Genomic DNA, 20,975 nt, shown 5'->3' with positions numbered 1-20,975 from the left:
GTGTGTGTGAATGCACCGCCAATTTATCCAGCATATGTTTTATGCAGCGGATGCCCTTCCAGCTGCAACCCATCACTGGGAAACATCTATACACACTCATTCACACTCATACACTACGGACAATTTAGCCTACCAGGTTCACCTATAGCACCTGTTTTTGAACTTGTGGGGGAAACCGGAGCACCCGGAGGAAACCCACACGAACATTGGGAGAACATGTAAACTCCACATAGAAATGCCAACTGACCCAGTCGAGGCTCGAACCAGCGACCTTCTTGCTGCGAGGCAATTGTGCTACCCACTGCCCACCTAAAACACTAAATTACATAGAGCAATAATGATGAACAAACAAAAAACATTAAGGAAATGTTAGGGAAAAATATATAAATGTTCAGTTGATCTCAAATTTATTATCTCTCTTTTATCAAAATATATAAATATTTTCTAAGTGCTGTTTAACAGAGAGAAGATTTTCCAACATGTTTCTAAGCAAATTATTAATAACTCATGAACAGAAATTGGGCATATAAATATACAGGAGAGCTAATAATCATTGTAAAGCATCCTATATAAAACAATAATGTAAAAGAGAGTACTCATTTAAGCCGGGCACTGTATATTCAGTTGAAGTCAGAATTATTAGCCCTCCTTTGATTTTTGTTTTCTTTTTCAAATATTTCCTAAATGATGTTTAACAGCGCAAGGAAATTTTCACAGTATGTCTGATAATATTTTTTCTTCTGGAGAAAGTCTTATTTGTTTTATTTCAGCTAGAATAAAAGCAGTTATTAATTTTTTAAACACCATTTTAAGGTCAAAATTATTAGCCCCTTTAAGCTATTTTTTTTCGATGGTCTACAGAACAAACCATCGTACAATAACTTGCCTAATTACCCTAACCTGCCTAGTTAATTACCCTAGTTAAGCCTTTAAATGTCACTTTAAGCTGTATAGAAGTGTCTTGAATAATATCTAGTCAAATATTATGTATTGTCATCATGGCAAAGATAAAATAAATCAGTTATTAGAGATGAGTTATTAAAACTATTATGATTAGAAAAAATCTTCTCTCCATTAAACAGAAATTAGAGGGAAAAATAAACAGGGGGGTTAATAATTCTGACATCAGCTGTATAGCTTCTCTATAAAGAATAGATGTGATTCTCCAGCCTAGAAGGCAACATCATGTTACTGCGTACCCTAGAACACTGAAACCTATGATGTCTTCAATTGCAGTCTAAGTAGGGCAGATCATTAGGACCCGATTTAAATGCATAAACGAGGGCTCAGTTGATGTTTTAAAAGCCCTAGTTGAAGTCGAAGGCAGTTTCCCCTTGCTCCAGCAGCATTTGTTGAGTTTGCTGCAGTTCTTTCTCATTCACACGTCGCCTCAAAATCTCTCTGTGAACGAACGCTGTGCCTCTTTGCCTGTGGTAACCCGGGCAACCCAGACACTAAAAATAGAGTCGGCCGCTCCGGCTTCAGTCATTCCCACAGAGCTTCATGATTCCAGCGGTTTAAGGCGAACGCACTACGCCGGTTATGTTTTGTTTGGTTCATACACCTGTCAGTTTTCACAGTTTTGAGGATTTTCAAAGTCAGCTGATGAGAAAACATCCAAAACACACTTCTTTTATAGCACTTTTTGTTCTTTAGATTTTGATTACGATACAATTTAAAAGCATTTCTCTCTCTTTTTTTCATAAATAGTCATAAGCTTAGTCAAAAATTTTCACTCCACTGATCGATTCAAATAGAAAAGATTAGGTATACAGTTTGTGGTAATACTGCACAATTTGACACTATTTGGCAACTTTCAGCGGTGAAAATTAAACCACTGTGAACTGAACTAAACTGGGGTGCGACATAACTCGCGGCTGAACTATCATAGTACAATGCATCGCCTGGGAAAAGAATGATGCAGTGACGAGTGTTTCCCAAAACCGTAGCTGCTTTGCTGCAGATCCACCATTTGAACCACATTAGTTCTAACTATAGGGTCATACAAAATCTGCGGACATTTATTTCTATTTCTCCGCAGATTATTTATGTGGAATTATTTTGGGAGTATCATAACTAAAAACTTGATATATGAAATAAAAAATAATATTTTTTTAACTTGTATTTAATGTTTACAATGCAAATTCAATTAGATGCCCATTATTTGGTAAACAAAGCAAGTCTCTCATATCATATCTCTACTAAAAGACAGAAAATATTACTGTTTTGTAAATAAATCATATGAACATTTTCATATTTGTCAATAATATTACTGTAATTAATTTAAAAACTGAATAAATACAAATTTACACACATTTACTCAAGTAAATAAGTGAAGTTTAGTTATAAACTAATTTCAAGAGGATCATGTGTTTATGATTGCTAGCGGCTGGATCTGCATTATCCAATTCTCAATGCACCAATCAGTCGACTCCTAAGCTACTACAAATACCCTGGGTTACGTACCACCGCTATCTTCGTTTTGAAGAATCCCCCCATCCACCCCTACTCCTCCTTCTTCCTAGATGGGTGACACGGTGGCCCAGTGCTTAGCACTGTTGCCTCACAGCAAGAATGTCTCTGGTTCTAGGCTTTACCAAACCAGCAGACATTTCTGTGTGGAGTTTGCACTTTCTCCCCGTGCTCACGTGGGTTTCCCCCGGGTTCCCCGGTTTCCTCCCACCGTCCAAAAAACATGCAACATAAGTTAATTGACTAATCCAAACCGGCACTATAGACATGCTCCTAGTAAATGGTTATCTCTCAAGAGGTTATTACAGCGGGGGAGTTCTCGAGATCTACCTGAGCTCAAACTCCCTTCTCACCTTGCAATGAAAATAAAACAAATAAGACTTTCTCAAGAAGAAAAAATATTATCAGACATACTGTAAAAAATTCTTTGCTCTGTCATTTGGGAAATATTAATAAAATAATAATAATTCAAAGGGGGGATAATAATTCTGACTTCAACTGTATATAAAACCAGCTACCAGTTAGTAGGTGCTGACATTTAATGTGTGTGTATGTGTGTCATATATATCCGCAAGTGAAGTAAAACAGCTGTTTGAATGACTCACTTGTGGAGCACGGCGATCTCATTTTCGATGCTGTTCTCCTTTCCCTCCAGAGCTTTTTTGGCTATGCACTTTACGGCCACCAGTCTCCTCGTCCTCTTCTCCTCAGCGAGCATCACCTCAGAAAAAGCCCCTCTGGAACACAAGATAAAGTGTAAAGAAGTATTTATTTATTTTATATGTTAGTTATATTTGAAAGTGTATATTCTTCTAAAGGGGTGATCCCCTACGATATCATATTTTAAACGTTAGTTCATGTGTAATGTAGCTGTGTGAACATAAACTACATCTCTGAATGTAATGCGCTCCAAGTTCAATGCAAAGGGAGACATTGGATTTTACAGAGTTAGCTTAGCAAAGCATACAGCGAATGGAGTTCAGGGACTACAAAAAAATACATTAGGGTTAATGAGATCATAAACCCTTCAGGTTACGCACATTCACCATGCGCAGTGAAGGGGCGTGGCCACAGGCGCTGTAATGCTATAGCAGAGAAAGCTAAAATGGCGTCCAAATGTTGCTATTTCCACAGAGCTTCTTCTGTTTCTGTATTTGGGCTTCCAAAGGACACGACACAAAGACAGAAGTGCTTACAATTTAACATTAATCATGTTCCAGAGAATTATAAAACAGATATAGCTAGCATTTGACAAAGGAGAGCTTCCGGAATCTCTCCCAGTTCAGTGCTGGATTCGGCTAAAACAAAGAAGGAGCAGCTCCAACCATAACAGAAGAAGCTTTGGATTGTGAGCCACAACCTGTAAGTGTTTTTATTTGTTCAAATTGATCTATTACATGCACAGTTTGTAGTGTTAACGGTATGTTATAGCAAGGACGTAAACAAAGATGTAAACAAAGGGAAATGCTGTTTGGCACCGCTAACAATTTAGCTACAAATTCATATTTATCAGTCAAACCGCTGTAAACACACACAATCTTCACCAGCGCTGCAGTGTCTCTCTTTGCAGCCGCTCTCCTTGCGTTCTACATCTCAAATAATGAAATCGCAAAAGATACGTGAACGTTTCATATTACTTACACATGCTAATAATCTGAATATATGTGAAAGACACTTGTCAGATTGAATTTTAGAGAGCAGGCGTGAGGTCAAGCTACGTGCTCTTCATTTTCTGACTGATTCAGGCTTAAACTGATACGGCTAACAGATACTCTGACTAACAGTGTTTACACAAATGCAAAGCGTGTGCTTGTAGGGGCGTGACACTTTTCCTGGTGATGTGGAGCTGATCCACGAATCACAGCACATTATGTTAGCTGACCAATCAAAGCACCTTGAGGGCGGGCATTCGGACTAACTAGGAAACATGACAGTTGTTTTCATGTTAGCAGAGTAGATGTATATAATCAAAGTAAGATATCTGAAAAAGTGATGTGATTTTGTACAAAAGAAGCATGAGCACACATTGCTTTGCACTCCATAAACATAACCAAGCTTTAAAAATACACTCTGCACCACCCCTTTAAAGTGTTATAATGTTAAAGTGTTTTAAAGTTTAAATAAACGTGTTGTCATTTAGAGCATTTCTGGCATAAAATAACTAAAAAGTGCCAGACCTGTTTATACTGATTTTTAGACAACACAAAATCTGTTGTGAAAATCATACACTAACTACACTAATTGTTATTTTCCACAAAAAAAAGTTAAAATAAATGAATAAATAAATAAACAATATTGTTTACTTTAACAAATAAACTGAAAATGTGGAATTTATATGTATAATGTATAATACTCTCTCTCTCTCTCTATATATATATATATATATATAAACAACAAGGCTAATAATTCAGGGGGGCTAATAATTCTGACTTCAACTGTACATATATATGTACATCTGGTTCTTGAATCTGATTGGCTGATAGCCATGCAATATTCTGCAAGTAACAGCACTCGTCTAGCCCCTTAACCCTTCACACTTGTGTATTACTCCGCCCACATACAGCATGAAGCGGAGGACACTCTACAGTTTGACAAAAATTCCTGCTGTTGGGCAATGTATAATAATGTACTTTTGAGGTTTTTTAGTCGAGAATGTAGTTGTTTAGATTGCAACTACGCAGTTTATTTATAAGGACAGTGCCTATTTTAAAACATTTATCGTTTCTGAGAGACAGTGCAGTGCTACAAGTGTGATATTGCTCATATATATATATATATATATATATATATATATATATATATATATATATATATATATATATATATATATTATATATATATATATATATATATATATATATATTATGTATATATATGTATATATATATATATATATATATATATATATATATATATATATATATATATATATATATATGTATATACATATATATATATATATATATATATATATATATATATATATATATATATATATATACACATATACATATATATACATATATACACACATATACATATATATACATATATACATATACATATATATATATATATATATATATATATATATATATATACATATACATATATATATATATATATATATACATATACATATATATATATATATATATACATATATATATATACATATACATATACATATATACATATACATATATATATATATATATATATAGGGGTGGCATGGTTCACAAAATTGCCAGTTCAGTTTGTTTGTATCACATTTTGTAGTAGCAGTTTTCTGTTTGATTTGGTTATATATATTTGTGTGCGTACTGTGTATATAATATATATATATATATAATATATACCCCTGAACTACTTTAACCCATGTTGTTACATTATATAACCGGGGAATTATAAGTAAACAAGAAAGTGAGTTTGTGTGTGTGTGTGTGTGTGTGTGCGTGCGTGCGTGCATGCGTGTGTGTGTGTGTGTGAAAATTAACATAAAAGTATAAAAATATCATAATTACTAAATCTAAACTTGTGAATATGCAAATATTAAAATATCCATAAATACTAAAGTACAACAGTATAGAAACTGTACAAAAAAAAAAAAAAGTTAAGTCACTCTGTTATGATCTAGCGACTGCAGATCGCTGGTAGACACACAGTTCACTAAATAACTACAAATCCACCAGTATATGGAGTACAGGTTCCGGTGATGCACTGCTCAGACGCACCTGTTCCTCATTCCGTTGATTTCACACACTCACAACTTTGCGAGTTTCCTTTGCCTTGTCTTGCCGATTTTGACCCTTGTCATGTTTTGTTTGTTTTATGCTGACTGCTGCCTGCCTGTTCTGACCATTCGTTATTTGACTACGAATCTGGATATGCTCTATACATCCGTTTGACCCTGTGTTGACCGTTGCTTGCCTGATTATTCTCTGCATAATAAACCCTGCATTTGGATCCACACTTCCTCGTCAGCGTCCCACTTCACATTACACACTAGGAGTTGGCAACCATTAAATACTTAACATCAAATACCTTTCACACAATGACTAAAACTGTTGGCATGCATAACCTTCTGCTTGGAAAGCTCTGCTGTTATTTTACCACTGATTTGAGAGACAAATCCTTCCAGTGAAAGTCACAGACGGGTTTAATGTTGACATGTTCACAGCAAGCTTGTCTCAACAAGACCTAACCAGACAACATCATACAACAATGAAAGCTCTTCCACGAAGTGTTGAGTTCTAAGCAGCTTTCAACAACAAGAGCATTCATTCGTTCATTTTCCTTCGGCTTAGTGTCTATTTCAGAGGTCACCACAGCTGAATGAACTGCCAACTATTCCAGCATATGTTTTACACAGCGGATGCCCTTCCAGCTGCAATCCAGTACTTGGAAACACCCATACACTCTCACATTCTCACACACACTGTTTTTGCTCTGTTTTTAGACACCAAAGATAACTTTTGAGTTAAGTACCTCAGGGTTTACAAGGAATTTGCTGTTAGCTAGTGTAGTCATTAGAGATATTGTTCGTGTTTAGCATTAGTGTCTGCAGGCTATGCTCTAGACTGGTTTGTCGGCCAGGTGTGAGGTCGCAGCTCCTGTTCTGGAAACAGAAATAACCCGAGGGATCAATCTGCGCTGCTGTTTGTGTGTGTGACCCTGATCGACCACACTCTGAGTGCTCATCCACTGTGGGGCTTCTCTGAATCACACGTCTAATGGACCCCTTCACATCGTCTGTGTGCCACAAACATACAGCAACACTAGCGCAATGACCCAAGGGAAGAGGATGGATGTATATGGGGAGTTGACAAATTAGCAGTAATTTGTTTTTCAAAATCATTTTTGAAGAAAGAAGGTCTGATGTTTGAGAAAATATAAGTGGTCACCATCTTTATCAATTCTTTTACTGTTTTTTTTTTTTTAAATTACTGTACTGTACCTTAAACATCCTGTGGTGTAACTAGGATTATTAAAAGTATCGAGTTCGGTACCAATCGGAACTAAAGGTCTTAAAAAGGTCTATTTCTCGCTAACATTTTAACACGTTCTAACACCGCTAACTGGCCGTTGTGTTCATGTGCTTAACAGAAATGGCTGTGATTGGCTGTGAATGTCATCAGTTCACCATTCTTCATCGAGCGCAAACACAGATACACAGGCACTGGAAAAACTAAACTACACTAAACTTAGCTTAACTTAACTTAAAAATAAAATAAAATAAATTTAAAATAAAAATAAAACAAAATTAAATAAAATAAAAATTTTTATTAAAAATTTTATTTAAGTTGTGAAACATAAAAAAATAAAAAAATAAAAAAATAATAAAAATAAAAATAAAAATAAAAAAATAAAATAAAATAAAATAAAATAAAATAAAATAAAATAAAATAAAATAAAATAAAATAAAATAAAATAACAGATGACTGCCCATTGTGTTCATGTGCTCAACAGAAATGGCTGTGATTGGCTGTGAATGTCATCAGTTCACCATTTATCATCGAGCGCAAACACAGATACACAGATACACAGGCACTAGAGAAACTAAACTTAACTTAAATAGTTAAGAATATAAAAAAATAAAACTAAATAAAATCTAAATTAAATGATATGAAATTGAATTAAAACTAATTAAAATGAAATGAATCAAAATTTAATTTAATTAAAAATTATAAAAAATGTAAATTTGTCAGAACTATTAGCCCCCCTCTGAATTTTTCTATCTTTTTCTATCTTTTCCATCTATTTCCCAAATGATGTGAAGGAAATTTTCAAAGTATGTCTGATAATATTTTTTATTCAGAAGAAAGTCTTATTTGTTTTATTTTGGCTAGAATAAAAGCAGTTTTTAATTTTTTTGGAACCATTTAAAGTTCAAAATTATTATCCCCTTTAGGCTATTTACATTTTTTCGATAGTCTACAAAACCATCATTATACAATAACTTGCCTAATTACCCTAACCTGCCTAGTTAACCTAAATAACCTAGTTAAGCTAAGTCAGGGGGACTAATAATTCTGACATCAACTATATATATTTGAAGGCTTAACTAGGTTACTATGTTAACTACTAGGCAAGTTAAGATAAGATAAGATTTCCCCAGAAGAACAAAAAAATTCTACTGTAGGGACTACTGTAAAAATGTTCTTGCTCTGTTAAACAATTTGTTTAAAGAATTAAAAGAATTCTTATTAAAAGAATCAACATTTCATGGGAGGGCTAATAACTTTGCCTTCAACTCTATATAGTTGTAATAAATATAAATACAGTGCTATAACTGGTTGTTCCTTTATTGATTATATTGATTGCGTTCTCTTTAGGTATCGAATCGGGCATTTAAACATATCTATTGATCTCTGGTTCATTAGTAAACGTAGTTTGGAATCAATCTGTGTCACAGGCAAACCTCTGCTGAGTGTCTGTTTAGGCAGGAAATCCCTGCTTGAAGTGTACTGTAAATAATTTATTCACCCTAAAAACGCAGCAATGAGCCATTTCACCAATACGGAATGTCCCGGATCAGTCTTCCTCTTTCCCATCCCATATTATTCTAATGTAAAATACACAATTCTGTTCTCAGATCAGCTGATTTAGGGACTCCGGAGATTAAAAAGCAGCTAAACCGAGATTTATGGCATCCGTGCAGAGATGCTGGACCGTTTGACTTGATTCACACCGTTGGGTCTGAGTTTGGCCTCCAGCACGTAAGCTGCACCTGCTTTTTGTTTATTTTAGGGAACGTTACGTAAGGCAATCAGCAGAAACGGCGCTTCTGTGTCGAGCGTGTGGGACAGAATTTAGGCTGAGCGCTGCCTCGGGAAGCAAGATGTCACGCGGCGTCGGTCTCTTGAGAGATGAATTATTAAATTGTTTGCGGTATCTAATTAGATTGGATTAATAGTTTTATAAAGAATGTCACACCCCTGTGCAGTTTGTTTGCCTCGGTGCTCTCGTTTAAAATGACTTTGGTTCACCTAGATGAAGAATGGTTTTAACAATGTGCTGCAAATAAAATAAAAAAGACTCCAGTGTGCTTTAGGCCTAAGTGAAGAACTGACAGATGTTATTTTAAACAAAGGCTATGAGATATTAAAATGCCTATGCTTGAAAACTGCATTACTACACTAGTTTTTACTAAAACATTCTCATCCACACTAGAGGCCCTATTATACACCCAGTGCAATAAGGAGCAAGGTGTGTTTGGCGTGATTTGTTGCTATTTTCAGACCAGCACAACCCTAATTTTCACATTTTGCACCACGTTGTTTAAATAGCAATTCCATTTGCGCCACTTTGTGGACTCTTGGGTGTGCTGGTCTAAAAAGGAGGTGTGTTAAGGCGCATTGTCGGCACGTTATTTTAAGGAACTGAAATAAACCACACCATTGACCAACTAAAAGCTTTTTCAGTTTATTCATGACAATCTGCATTTATATAATGTTGTTATTATTAGCAGTATTATTGATTATATGCATATTTGTTTTAATAATAGCAAGTTTAGATTTGTTCACCTGTCGGGTTTTGGAGACGTCTGCATCACCATATGGGGCATCAGAACAGGACGTGTGTGTCACGGTACGTTGAAAACACAGATACAAAAAGGTAGGATCCAAATGCATTTTAATGAAGAAATAATCGTGCAGCTAACAGAAAAACAACAGGGCATCCAAAAATCAAAGTATCAAAAGAACAATAATAAACAAAAGAAGAAATTAAGGCAAGGTACGGGAACACAACACATGAACAACATACCACACAAAAACAAACGACTCAGTAACAACAAACGGGTGCAGGGTGTATAAATAGTCCAAACAATCATTAGTGACAGGATTCAGCTGTGTGTGTAATCAGTGGAAGTGAAACCTGGTGTATGTAAAGTGGAATGAAGGGATCTGTAGTTCATGACTGAATTGTAGTTCACCGGCGATATCTGTAGTCCTCAAATCGCTAGTGAACATGACAGTGTGTTTGGATATAACTCAAGTTTTCTGACCACACTTCATTCTTCTTCTTATTATTATTATTATAGTCTGTCCTGGGTTATGTGTATATTTACACAACCTGACAAAAGTCTTGTCATCTATACAAGTTTTAGGAACAACAAATAATCACTTGATTTTTAATGATTTCATTAGGACAGTAAGGTCTGACTTTGCTCAGACAAAAGTCTTGTCACGTAACAGAAATAATGTCCAGTATAGAATATAAAGTCATGGTGCAGTGGAAACAGAATGAATATTGTGTCTGACTCCATCATGAGCTTGGAGGACTGCATCCATACATCTCTGCAATGACTCAAATCACTTATTAATAAAGTCATCTGGAATGGTAAAGAAAGCGTTCTTGCAGGACTCCCAGAGTTCATCAAGATTCTTTAGATTCGTCTTCAATGCCTCCTCCTTCATCTTACCCCAGACATGCTCGATAATGTTCATCTCAGGTGACTGGGCTGGCCAATCCTGGAGCACCTTGACCTTCTTTGCTTTCAGGAACTTTTATATGGAGGCTGAAGTATGAGAAGGAGCGCTATCCTGCTGAAGAATTCGCCCTCTCCTGTGGTTTGTAATGTAATGGGCAGCACAAATGTCTTGATACCTCCTCAGGCTGGTGATGTTGCACCCACTCTGCAAGACCTTTGTCTACCAGTATTGTGTTTATATTTATGATTATGTCTACTAATATAGCACCGTGTACTTGCAAGACATGAGAAAAGACGCATGTTGTTCCACTTTATGTCCACGTATGTAGAGGAATGACAATAAAGCTTAACTTGAGAGTTGCATAGCAGTATTTTGGAGTCCATCTCTTAACCCATTGACCCTCAGTCTGTCCGCTGTGTCATTAGGGAATGAGGAAGTCGGGCTTGTGTTTCTGTAATCACGTCCACCAGATGGCTGTCCTCCTGTGTCTCTGACCAGACAGGAATGTGCTGCTTTGCTATCCAACATCCCACAATCCCCAGCACTGAACTTTTGCTCGTATAATCATACGTCTTAAGCTCATTCACCATACAATACACTGAAAAAAAATTAATCAAAGATGATTCCTTGGATTTACTAAATTATTTTAAGTTAAGTGGTTGTAAACAATTTATTTGGGCTGAATTTAAACAAACAAATTAAGTTGAACATTGCTCAGTTTAATTTACAACCCATGTAAATTGTTCGCAACAGTTTTGCAGACATCACTTTTTTCATTGTACCCTAGCAACTGCATAGCAACACATTATTAATATTAAGCAAAGGGGTGTGTTCATATTGTGGTCTTGAAGACACAACATGACCATGTCCATCCCCTCATGACCACAGTGTATCCATCTTCTGATGGCTACTTCCAGCAGGATAATACAGGTTTCTTGAACATGTACTCAAATGGCCTCCACAGTCACCAGATCTTAGTCCAATAGAGCAGTGGTTCTCAAACTGTGGTACGTGTACCACTAGTGGTACAAGGGCTAACTTCTAGGGGTACGCGGAGGAATCGCTGAGTAATGAAAGAAAAAATGAATAGAATATTAATCCTTTGATGCGTACGATAACACTAATGTGATCAGCATTGGCTGTTCTCTGAAGACTACGATCAAAGCGATGTGCTTAGAATGTTTACTTTAGTGCATCGCGTCATCAGCTGCAAAAAATCAATCCAATAGAGTGGAGGAACTATGACGTCACCTTGTAGGCTAATCGGCTGCTAGCAAAAAACTGGTTCCCTCAATATAGTTCTTATAGGATTTTCCCATAGGCTTTTCGAAGATTGCAAATAATAAGCTCTGTGTTCAAACACAGTTCATTACACTTACACATTTTGTCCAGCCGGATAATCTTCACACCAAAATACAACTTTTAGCACTTGTGGATCTTAAATGGAAACGCAAGAACTGAAAAGCTAACATTAGGCTAAAAACGGACTACAGTGCCTTCGGGGTGCTCGCCTGTGGCGTCAGCACCACACAGCTACAGACAACGTTCCAAGCTTATTTTTAGAAATATGATCCATGATCAAGATTTAATCTCTCTGTTATTATATTATAATCCACGCTACATATTATAAACAAATAAATACACAAAAACACAACTGTATAGACCAACGTGCCTTTTGGATAGTTTTTTACATGGGAAATACATTTTGTTTTGCTTTACGGTTGTTGTAAAAGTTTTAAAACTGTATGTGTAAATGTGCCTACATAGTATTATCTTAAGACATATTTAAATTAGTGTATCGCTCACATACATACAGCCGGCTTACCTTAGTATTAGATGACAGAAATGAGGCGCGAGGGACAAGTCTATATGCCTGCAAGTTCCATCATAGATAGAGAACAACATTCAATATTCTGTTTTTGTCACGAAGTACAGTGAAAAGCAGTCCATACAGTCACATCTGCTATACATTTTAAGGAGGAGTGTAAATACTGCAGTTATGACAGAGTTAAATGTGTTCAGATGAAGAAAAAAACTACGGAAAATCAATCAATGATGTTAAAATGACAGTTAACATGTATGTGTTCTTTACACATTTATTCACACGTTTGCAGTCCTGAGAGCAGGAGACTGGCTGCACTGGTAAGCTCTATCTCCATAATATCGTTTAATTAAAATGAATGATCAACAAATTAATCTGTCTCGACAGTCTTTACAAGTGAAGGCATTATCTACACACAATATGAATTCCCAATTAGAAAAATACTACAAACTATGAAATACTATTCCTGAAAATATTTAAATAAGACAAATCTAAATGCTCAACACAAGCGGGCTGCGCCGCAAACCAGTTCAGCTCGATGACGTATAATGTCTCCGACACGGCCTGTAGAACCATTTAGCAACTTGATAGCAACCGTCTTTTTAAAGAAGCGTAACCGATTTAAAAAATCAAGAGTGGGATGTAACTGATGTGTTTCATGTCGTAGAATAAAACGTGAAAGTATCTTGAGTTTGTGTTAGCCATGAACCTTATTTAAGCAATTTAACCGAAATCACATTCAAAATACTCATTCGCTTTGGGAGGAGGGAGCCGGAACTGCTAATATGCTAACTCGCTTCCGGGTTTTTGCATACAAATTGACGTCATAGTTCCTCCACTCTATAGAGCACCTTTGGGATGTGGTGGAACGGGAAATAGAGGAGAAGCCGACAATTCTGCAGCAACTGCGTGATGCTGTCATGTCAATGTAAACCAGAATCTCTGAGGAATATTTCCAGTACCTTGTTGAATATAAGGCTTAAGGCAGTTTTGAATGCAAAAGGGGGTCCAACCCGGTACTGATAAGGTGTACCTAATAAACTGGCCGCTGAGTGTATATAGACTGTGTCTACACTAAAAGAAAGCATATCATAGTTTCAACTTTTTTACCCATGCCATCTTCAGCACTGTAAACATTAAATATTATTGTTGCGTTATCAATAGTGTATATTATTTGCATTAAATCAGTCAGTTTATCAGATGTTCCATTCATTCATTCATTTTCTTTTCAGCTTAGTCCCTTTATTAATCAGGGGTCGCCACAGCGGAATGAACCGCCAACTTATCCAGCATATGTTTTACCCAGCGGATGCCCTTCCGGCCACAATTCATCACTGGGAAACATCCATACACATACACATTCATACACTACGGTCAATTTTAGCATACCCAATTCACCTGTACCACATGTCTTCGGACTTGAGGGGGAAACCGGAGCACCCGGAGGAAACTCACACGAACGCAGGCAGAACATGCAAACTCCACACAGAAATGCCAACTGACCCAGCCGAGGCTCAAACCGCGACCTTCTTACTGTGACGTGAACATGCTACCCACTGCACCACCGCGTCGCCTCCTGGTACTAATAAAGTACTCAATAAAATACCCGGTGAGTGTATAAGAGTGGGTTTTCTGATGGATGTCCGCTCCAGAGTGGAGCAACACGTTTTATTCCTCATGTATTTATGATTATTATTAAAGTTGAATGTTTAGGGGCCTAGATTATATGATGACCTTAGACCCGATCCCAATTCTATGTTTGTACCCCTACCCCTTCCCCTAGGCCATTGAAACAGAGTGTGAAGGGGAAGGGCTTCTGTAAACCCTAAAGTCCTTGTTGAATCTATGCCACGAGGCAGTTTTGAAGGTAAAACGGGGTCCAACCCGGTACTAGTAAGGTGTACCTAATAAAGTGGCCGCTGAGTGTATATTGACTGTGTCTACACTATAAGAACACATACCATAGTTTCCACTTGGACAATTTTACCCATGCCATCTTCAGCACTGTAAACATTAAATATTATTGTTGCTTTATCAATAGTGTATATTATTTGCATTTAATCAGTCAAATGTTCCAATCATTTAATTTAAATTCTATTCCTTATCATACGGAAACATTGTAGCTGTGTTTGAGGCAATTATAAACGTTAATACTATTGAAGTAAGTACATTTATGCAAATATACTGTAGGCAGATAACATTTGTGTTCTCACTTCGCTGCTGCTTCCTGTTGCAGTTTTGCATGTGCAATATTAGTTTGAGCGTGTTATTAGCAACTGGTTGTCGAGCTGTATTAAATCTGATGTCATGTCCAACATTTGAATATTAGTCTGCTGTTTCATGCTTGTCATATCAATATTTGTACACCGTCATGTTCAGCTGTGTGCGCTGTACTATACATAAGCGAGTGCATGGACTGATGGGATACGCTATGCCCTGCACGTAGATGATCTAGCACAGTTTTTCGTCCTCTGGTCATGTGTTAAAGCTTAACTGTGTAGCATATGTTGTGGTTTCTGGCTTTTCTCTTAATGACTCAAACTCAGGCTGGGGTTATGAATATCAGAAGAATATACTTTATTGGAATATTTCCCAAAAAAAGCAGAGACAGCCTTGAGCAGACCCATCTCTAGTCTCCCTCCAGGACAAATCCAGTGTCCCTTAAATTTGCTATCCCCTTTATACTTGCTTCCTCCCACCTTTGTGTTTTCACAGCTGTTTACTAGTTCAACAGGCCTCTCCCAGCTCCTACTCCTTTACGACTCCTATTTAAAGACCCCTCTTCTTGTTGGCCCTTATAATGTACAGATCTAATATAATCATCACCGTTTTTCCACAAACAGTTCACATTTGGTAATCATGACTAGTATCTATGTTTCAAACATCTAAACTGGACTCTTCTCTCCCATACAGTGTGTGTCTTTTCAAATATACATGACAGTTTCAACATGTGTTGTATACATTTCATGCCTTTCTGACACAGATGGTTCTCAATGCATCCCCAAGTCCTCTCTCATGCTCTTTTATGACCCCTTTGTCTTAACCTATCACCTGTTTTCAAAGATATATAATGGCAGATTCGTAGGGCCCTCCGTTCGCCCAATTAAATGTGTCTTCATATAGGATTAGTAAATAAAAATCTTCTTCACATATCGGTGTTTGTCCTCCATGACTGTGCTGAGCGCTCTGGGATGAGTGTGCCTGGCCGGATCTGTGCCGCTGAGGAGCCATAATCACATCCTGTTTAATAATGAGTTTACTCTTAATCTTCATTCCATTCTCAAATATTGAACCGGCCGGGCGGGTGGCAGATCATATCGGAGCTTGTAGGCCTCATCACGGACCTTCTGTTCACATTATGTCTAGTGATTGGATTTCGGTGTGTGATAGTAGAAAGCCAAACAAACGTAGCGGCTAAAGTTGAGTTAATGCTCGGTAAATAATGTTTCGGGGATATTCAGATAAAGTTATTGACAACAGTTAATACTCATACCAGATAATTAAAAACCAGAGTGTGGGAACTAGTTGTTATTAAAGGGATAGTTCACCCAAAAAAGAAAATCACCCTATTAATTGCTCATGTGGGGGATCTTTCAAAACCTATTTGAGTTTCTTTCTTCTGTTGAACACAAAAGAAGATATTTAGAAAAATGTTGGTTGATGACACCTTTCGACTTCCATAGCAGAAAAAAAAAATACAATGGGAATCAACCAGCATTCTTCAAAATATCTTCTTTTGTGTTCAACAGAAGAAACCCAAATAGGTAGTAAATGATGACAGAGTTTTCTTTTTTAAAGGAACTGTGTGCATACAAGCTAACTGAACTTAACAGTTAAGTGACAACAGGTTTACACACTTTTTTAAAGTAAAGTTACTAGTCGTGAGTAGATGGTGTCAGAACTGTCATTGTATGGGCGTACTATCCCTTTAAGTAAATGAACTGTGTGCATAATTAAGAAAATTAAGTAAAATCAACTTAAAAACATATGGAGTCCTTTCATTAGACATATCAAAGAAGTGGAATTAACAGAGAAAGAAGTTGGATAATTTTTGGTGGACAATGCAGTTCCAGTCTTATACTTCTGTATTGCCCTAGGCTGTTGAAACAGAGTGTGAAGGGGAAGGGCTTCTGTAAACCATAGAGTCCTTGTTGAATCTATGCCACCAAGGATTAAGGCAGTTTTGAAGGCAAAAGTGGGTCCAACCCGGTACTAGTAAGGTGTACCTAATAAAGTGGCCGCTGAGTGTATATTGACTGTGTCTACACTATAAGAACACATACCATAGTTTCCACTTGGACAATTTTACCCATGCCATCTTCAGCACTGTAAACATTAAATATTATTGTTGCGTTATCAATAGTGTATATTATTTGCATTAAATCAGTCAAATGTTCCAATTATTTAATTTAAATTCTATTCCTTATCATATGGAAACATTGTAGCTGTATTTGAGGCAATTATAAACGTTAATACTAAAGAAAATTAAGTAAAATCAACTTAAAAACATATGGAGTCCTTTCATTAGTTATATCAAAGAAGTGGAATTAACAGAGGAAGAAGTTAATGAATAATTTTTGGTGGACAATGCAGTTCCAGTCTTATAGTTCTGTATTGATATATTCTTCAATATATATTTGCTGTACCTAGTACTCAGTCTGATTATAATTGTCATGTTTAATAGATGACCATTAACGACAAAAGGAGGAGCAGTTTTACTTTTATTTATTCATTTATTTATTTTGTTTTGTTTTTAATATAAACATATCGATTCTCATATTTGTAAATGCAACAAGGTTATTGTTGTAAAAAATGTTTGTGAAATGTATTTCAATGTGCACAAACTGAAAACAAAAATAAAAAAATATTACAGCAATAACACAAGTTACAGCAGGTTTATTCATTTTTTTAAAGAACTGTAATCACCCCCACCCCTTCCCCTAGGCCGTTGTAACAGAGTGGGAAAGGGAAGGGCTTCTGTAAACCATAGAGTCCTTGTTGAATCTATGCCACGAAGGTTTAAGGCAGTTTTGAAGGCAAAAGAGGGTCAAACCCGGTACTAGTAAAGTGTACCTAATAAAGTGGCCGCTGAGTGTATATCGACTGTGTCAACACTAAAAGAAAGCATACCATACCATGTATTTCAATGTGTACAAACTGAAAACGAAAATAAAAAAAATATTATGGAAAAAAAAGTTACAGCAGGTTTATTGATTTTTTAAGGAACAGTAATCATGAGGAAATGATGACAGAATTTTCATTTTTTGGGGGTAAACTATCTATTAAAGTAAATGACCTGTGCGCATGATTAGGAAAATTAAGTTAACAGTTAAGTTACAGCATATTTACTCACTTTTTTACAGTAAAGTAACTATTCTTGAGTAAATGGAGACGGAATATAATTTTTTTGAGTGAACTGTCCCTTTAAGTAAATGAGCCGCGCTCATAATTATACAAACTTAATTCCAAGTTACAACTAACTTCAGTTTACCAACTTTTTTTTTTAAAGTAAAGTAACTAGTCACCTTTAACAGTGAATGTTTTGATGTTCTGGATTTTTAACGAAGAGTGAGAGAGACGTGTCTCTTATTTTATGTTTCTAAAATTAGCCAATCCTTTATGGGTTCGGTTTGTTTCTGGATGAGTAAATAATGGTCATCAAACTCTTCTCGAGAAGGCATCGCCTGTTATCCTTCAGAGGAAGTCTGTTAACATTTACTTCCTGTTGATCCACATGACAGAATGTTTAAAGGCAGATCTTCATGAGCAGTGGCAGTTTGTGCCATGGAGGTTTTTTATTTTTATTTTGACCACATCCCCTATTGACTTACAAAGCAGGAAAACAATTACTATGAAAGTCAATGAGTGCCAGCTTTCAATATTACAAAGTATTTTGTTTTCCTATACTCCAAAGCAGAATAAGAATACACTCCCTGACAAAAGTCTTGTCGCCTATGCAAGTTTTAGGAGCAGCAAATAATAACTTGACTTCTAGTTGATCATTTGGTCTCAGAAGTGGCTTATACTGTATGAAAGGCAAAGGCCTCTATATTACGCTTATTTTACCAAAATAGAATATGATCATGTCTTGATTTTTAATTATTTCATTAGGACAGTAAGGTCTGACTTTGCTTAGACAAAAGTTTTGTCACTTAACAGATATAATGTCCAGTATAGAATATAAAGTCATGCTGCAGTGGAAACAGAATGAATATTGTGTCTGACTCCATCATGAGCTTGGAGGACTGCATCCATACATCTCTGCAATGGCTCAAATCACTGATTAATAAAGTCATCTGGAATGGCAAAGAAAGCGTTCTTGCAGGACTCCCAGAGTTCATCAGGATTCTTTGGATTCATCTTCAATGCCTCCTCCTTCATCTTACCCCAGACATGCTCAATAATGTTCATGTCTCGTGACTGGTCTGGCCAATTCTGGAGCACCTTGACCTTCTTTGCTTTCAGGAGCTTTGATGTGGAGGCTGAAGTATGAGAAGGAGCGCTATCCTGCTGAAGAATTTGCCCTTTCCTGTGGTTTGTAATGTAACGGGCAGCACAAAAGTCTTGATACCTCAGGCTGTTGATGTTGCCATCCACTCTGCAGATCTCTTACACGCCCCAATACTGAATGTAACCCCAAACCATGGTTTTTCGTTCACCAAACTTGACTGATTTCTTTGAGAATCTTGGCTCCATGTGGGTTCCAATAGGTATTCTGCAGTATTTGTGATGATTGGGATGAAGCTCAACAGATGATTCATCATTAAAATCTACCTTCTACCTCCAAATGATCAACTAGAAGTCAAATTATTATTTGTTTCTCATCTATGAGATCGACGACAAGACTTTTATTAGGTAGGATACTTTCTATTTTATTTTTATATAGAATATTTTGTGTTCAACAGAAGAAAGTCAAATAGGTTTTGAATAAGTGAAAGATGAGTAAATGATCAGTTTTGGGGTGAACTACCCCTTTAAAAGAGGGTCCTAAAAGACTTGTGAGTGGGAAGAGCAAGGCGTATAATGAAGAACGCTCACTGTTTAACACAAACCATCACTAGCAGTTAGAAAAACAAGACATGTAAACATCCTTCCTGTGAAAGTCTGACTTCATCAACAGCTTCTCACCTTCACAAAGTGAAGTGATGTGTGAGACGGGCACACCTGACGGAGAAATGGGGCGAGAGTCACTGTTAGTGAGACGAGTGACAGCAATCAGCAGATTAACCTTCCACTCCTAACATAAACTTTGCACAGAACACTCCTCTGTTCCACTTGTGAACGTGTGGAAAACTGTGGCAATGCCAGCGAGAGTGTGTTTGTGCGCTTGTGGGTATACATGCGTGCAAATGTGTGTGTGTGCATAAGAGCTGGTGATTGAATAATAAATGCACAGGGACTTCATGGTGTTTACCAGCCTGGTAGAAACACCTGCTCTCTCACAAACACACACATACACACACTCCTTTAGTTACCGTTCACACCTCCGCTAACGCATAACAAACAATTAAAATTAAACAGTACAACCTGTTTCTGAAAAAAAAATGAATAAGAAAGCGTATATGATTATGTTTATACAAGAAATAATGTGTAAGAATAGTTTTTTAAAGGTATAGTTCATCACTTTAACCAAATGTGTACATTTGCTCACTGTTTACTTACACTAAAGTGGTTCTGAACTTCTTCTGTTGAACACAAAGCAAGATATTCTGAAGAATGTTGGAAAAAGCTGCCACTAGCAAAAAATAAACAAATACAGAATTAATAACCTCACACAAATTTTGGAGTGAACTATCCCTTTAAGACAGGTCTACACTCACTGTACTATTTTAGTTTTTTATAACTGTTGCTTTTTACAACTTGAATCATCTTGTTTTAAGATTTTTTGGTGTATAATATCACAAATAAGCTCTGGTATTTGATATTTAAATCTATTTTGGTCCAATCAGATCACAAGAAGACAAAAAAGACAGACTGCCATTCACTTTAGACCACTTTTCTGGTGGTTTACGGGTGGGTGTATGTTTAGGTGCTGCTTGCGTTTCATTTTAAAGCACATATGGACGATTTTGAAAATGATAAAGACTTTTATTTTGGAAAAATAATAAGTGTTTGGTTTTGATATAGGCCAAGTGGCAACCTCCAGCTCTCCATCGTGAAGATAATACGGAAGTGGCTGAAACTGCAATTCATTGACTGGCCACCGGGGGCTGGCTCCAAAACTTAGCGAATTTCCATTGACTCCA

The 20,975-nt window shown here is 36.5% G+C and overlaps 1 protein-coding gene across 1 annotated transcript in view; it reads right to left on the bottom strand.

Moving 5' to 3' along the window:
* camk1b (calcium/calmodulin-dependent protein kinase Ib) overlaps positions 1 to 20,975 on the bottom strand; it is a 109,878-nt gene that overhangs the window by 43,373 nt on the left and 45,530 nt on the right. Inside the window, exon 3 of the mRNA XM_056468124.1 lies at positions 3,078 to 3,209. Coding sequence (XP_056324099.1) covers positions 3,078 to 3,209 — 132 coding nt within the window. The remainder of the gene's footprint in view (positions 1 to 3,077; positions 3,210 to 20,975) is intronic.

This window comes from Danio aesculapii, chromosome 11 (assembly GCF_903798145.1).
Source record: "Danio aesculapii chromosome 11, fDanAes4.1, whole genome shotgun sequence".
NCBI lineage: Eukaryota > Metazoa > Chordata > Actinopteri > Cypriniformes > Danionidae > Danio > Danio aesculapii.
This window is presented reverse-complemented; position numbering and strand designations above follow the sequence as displayed.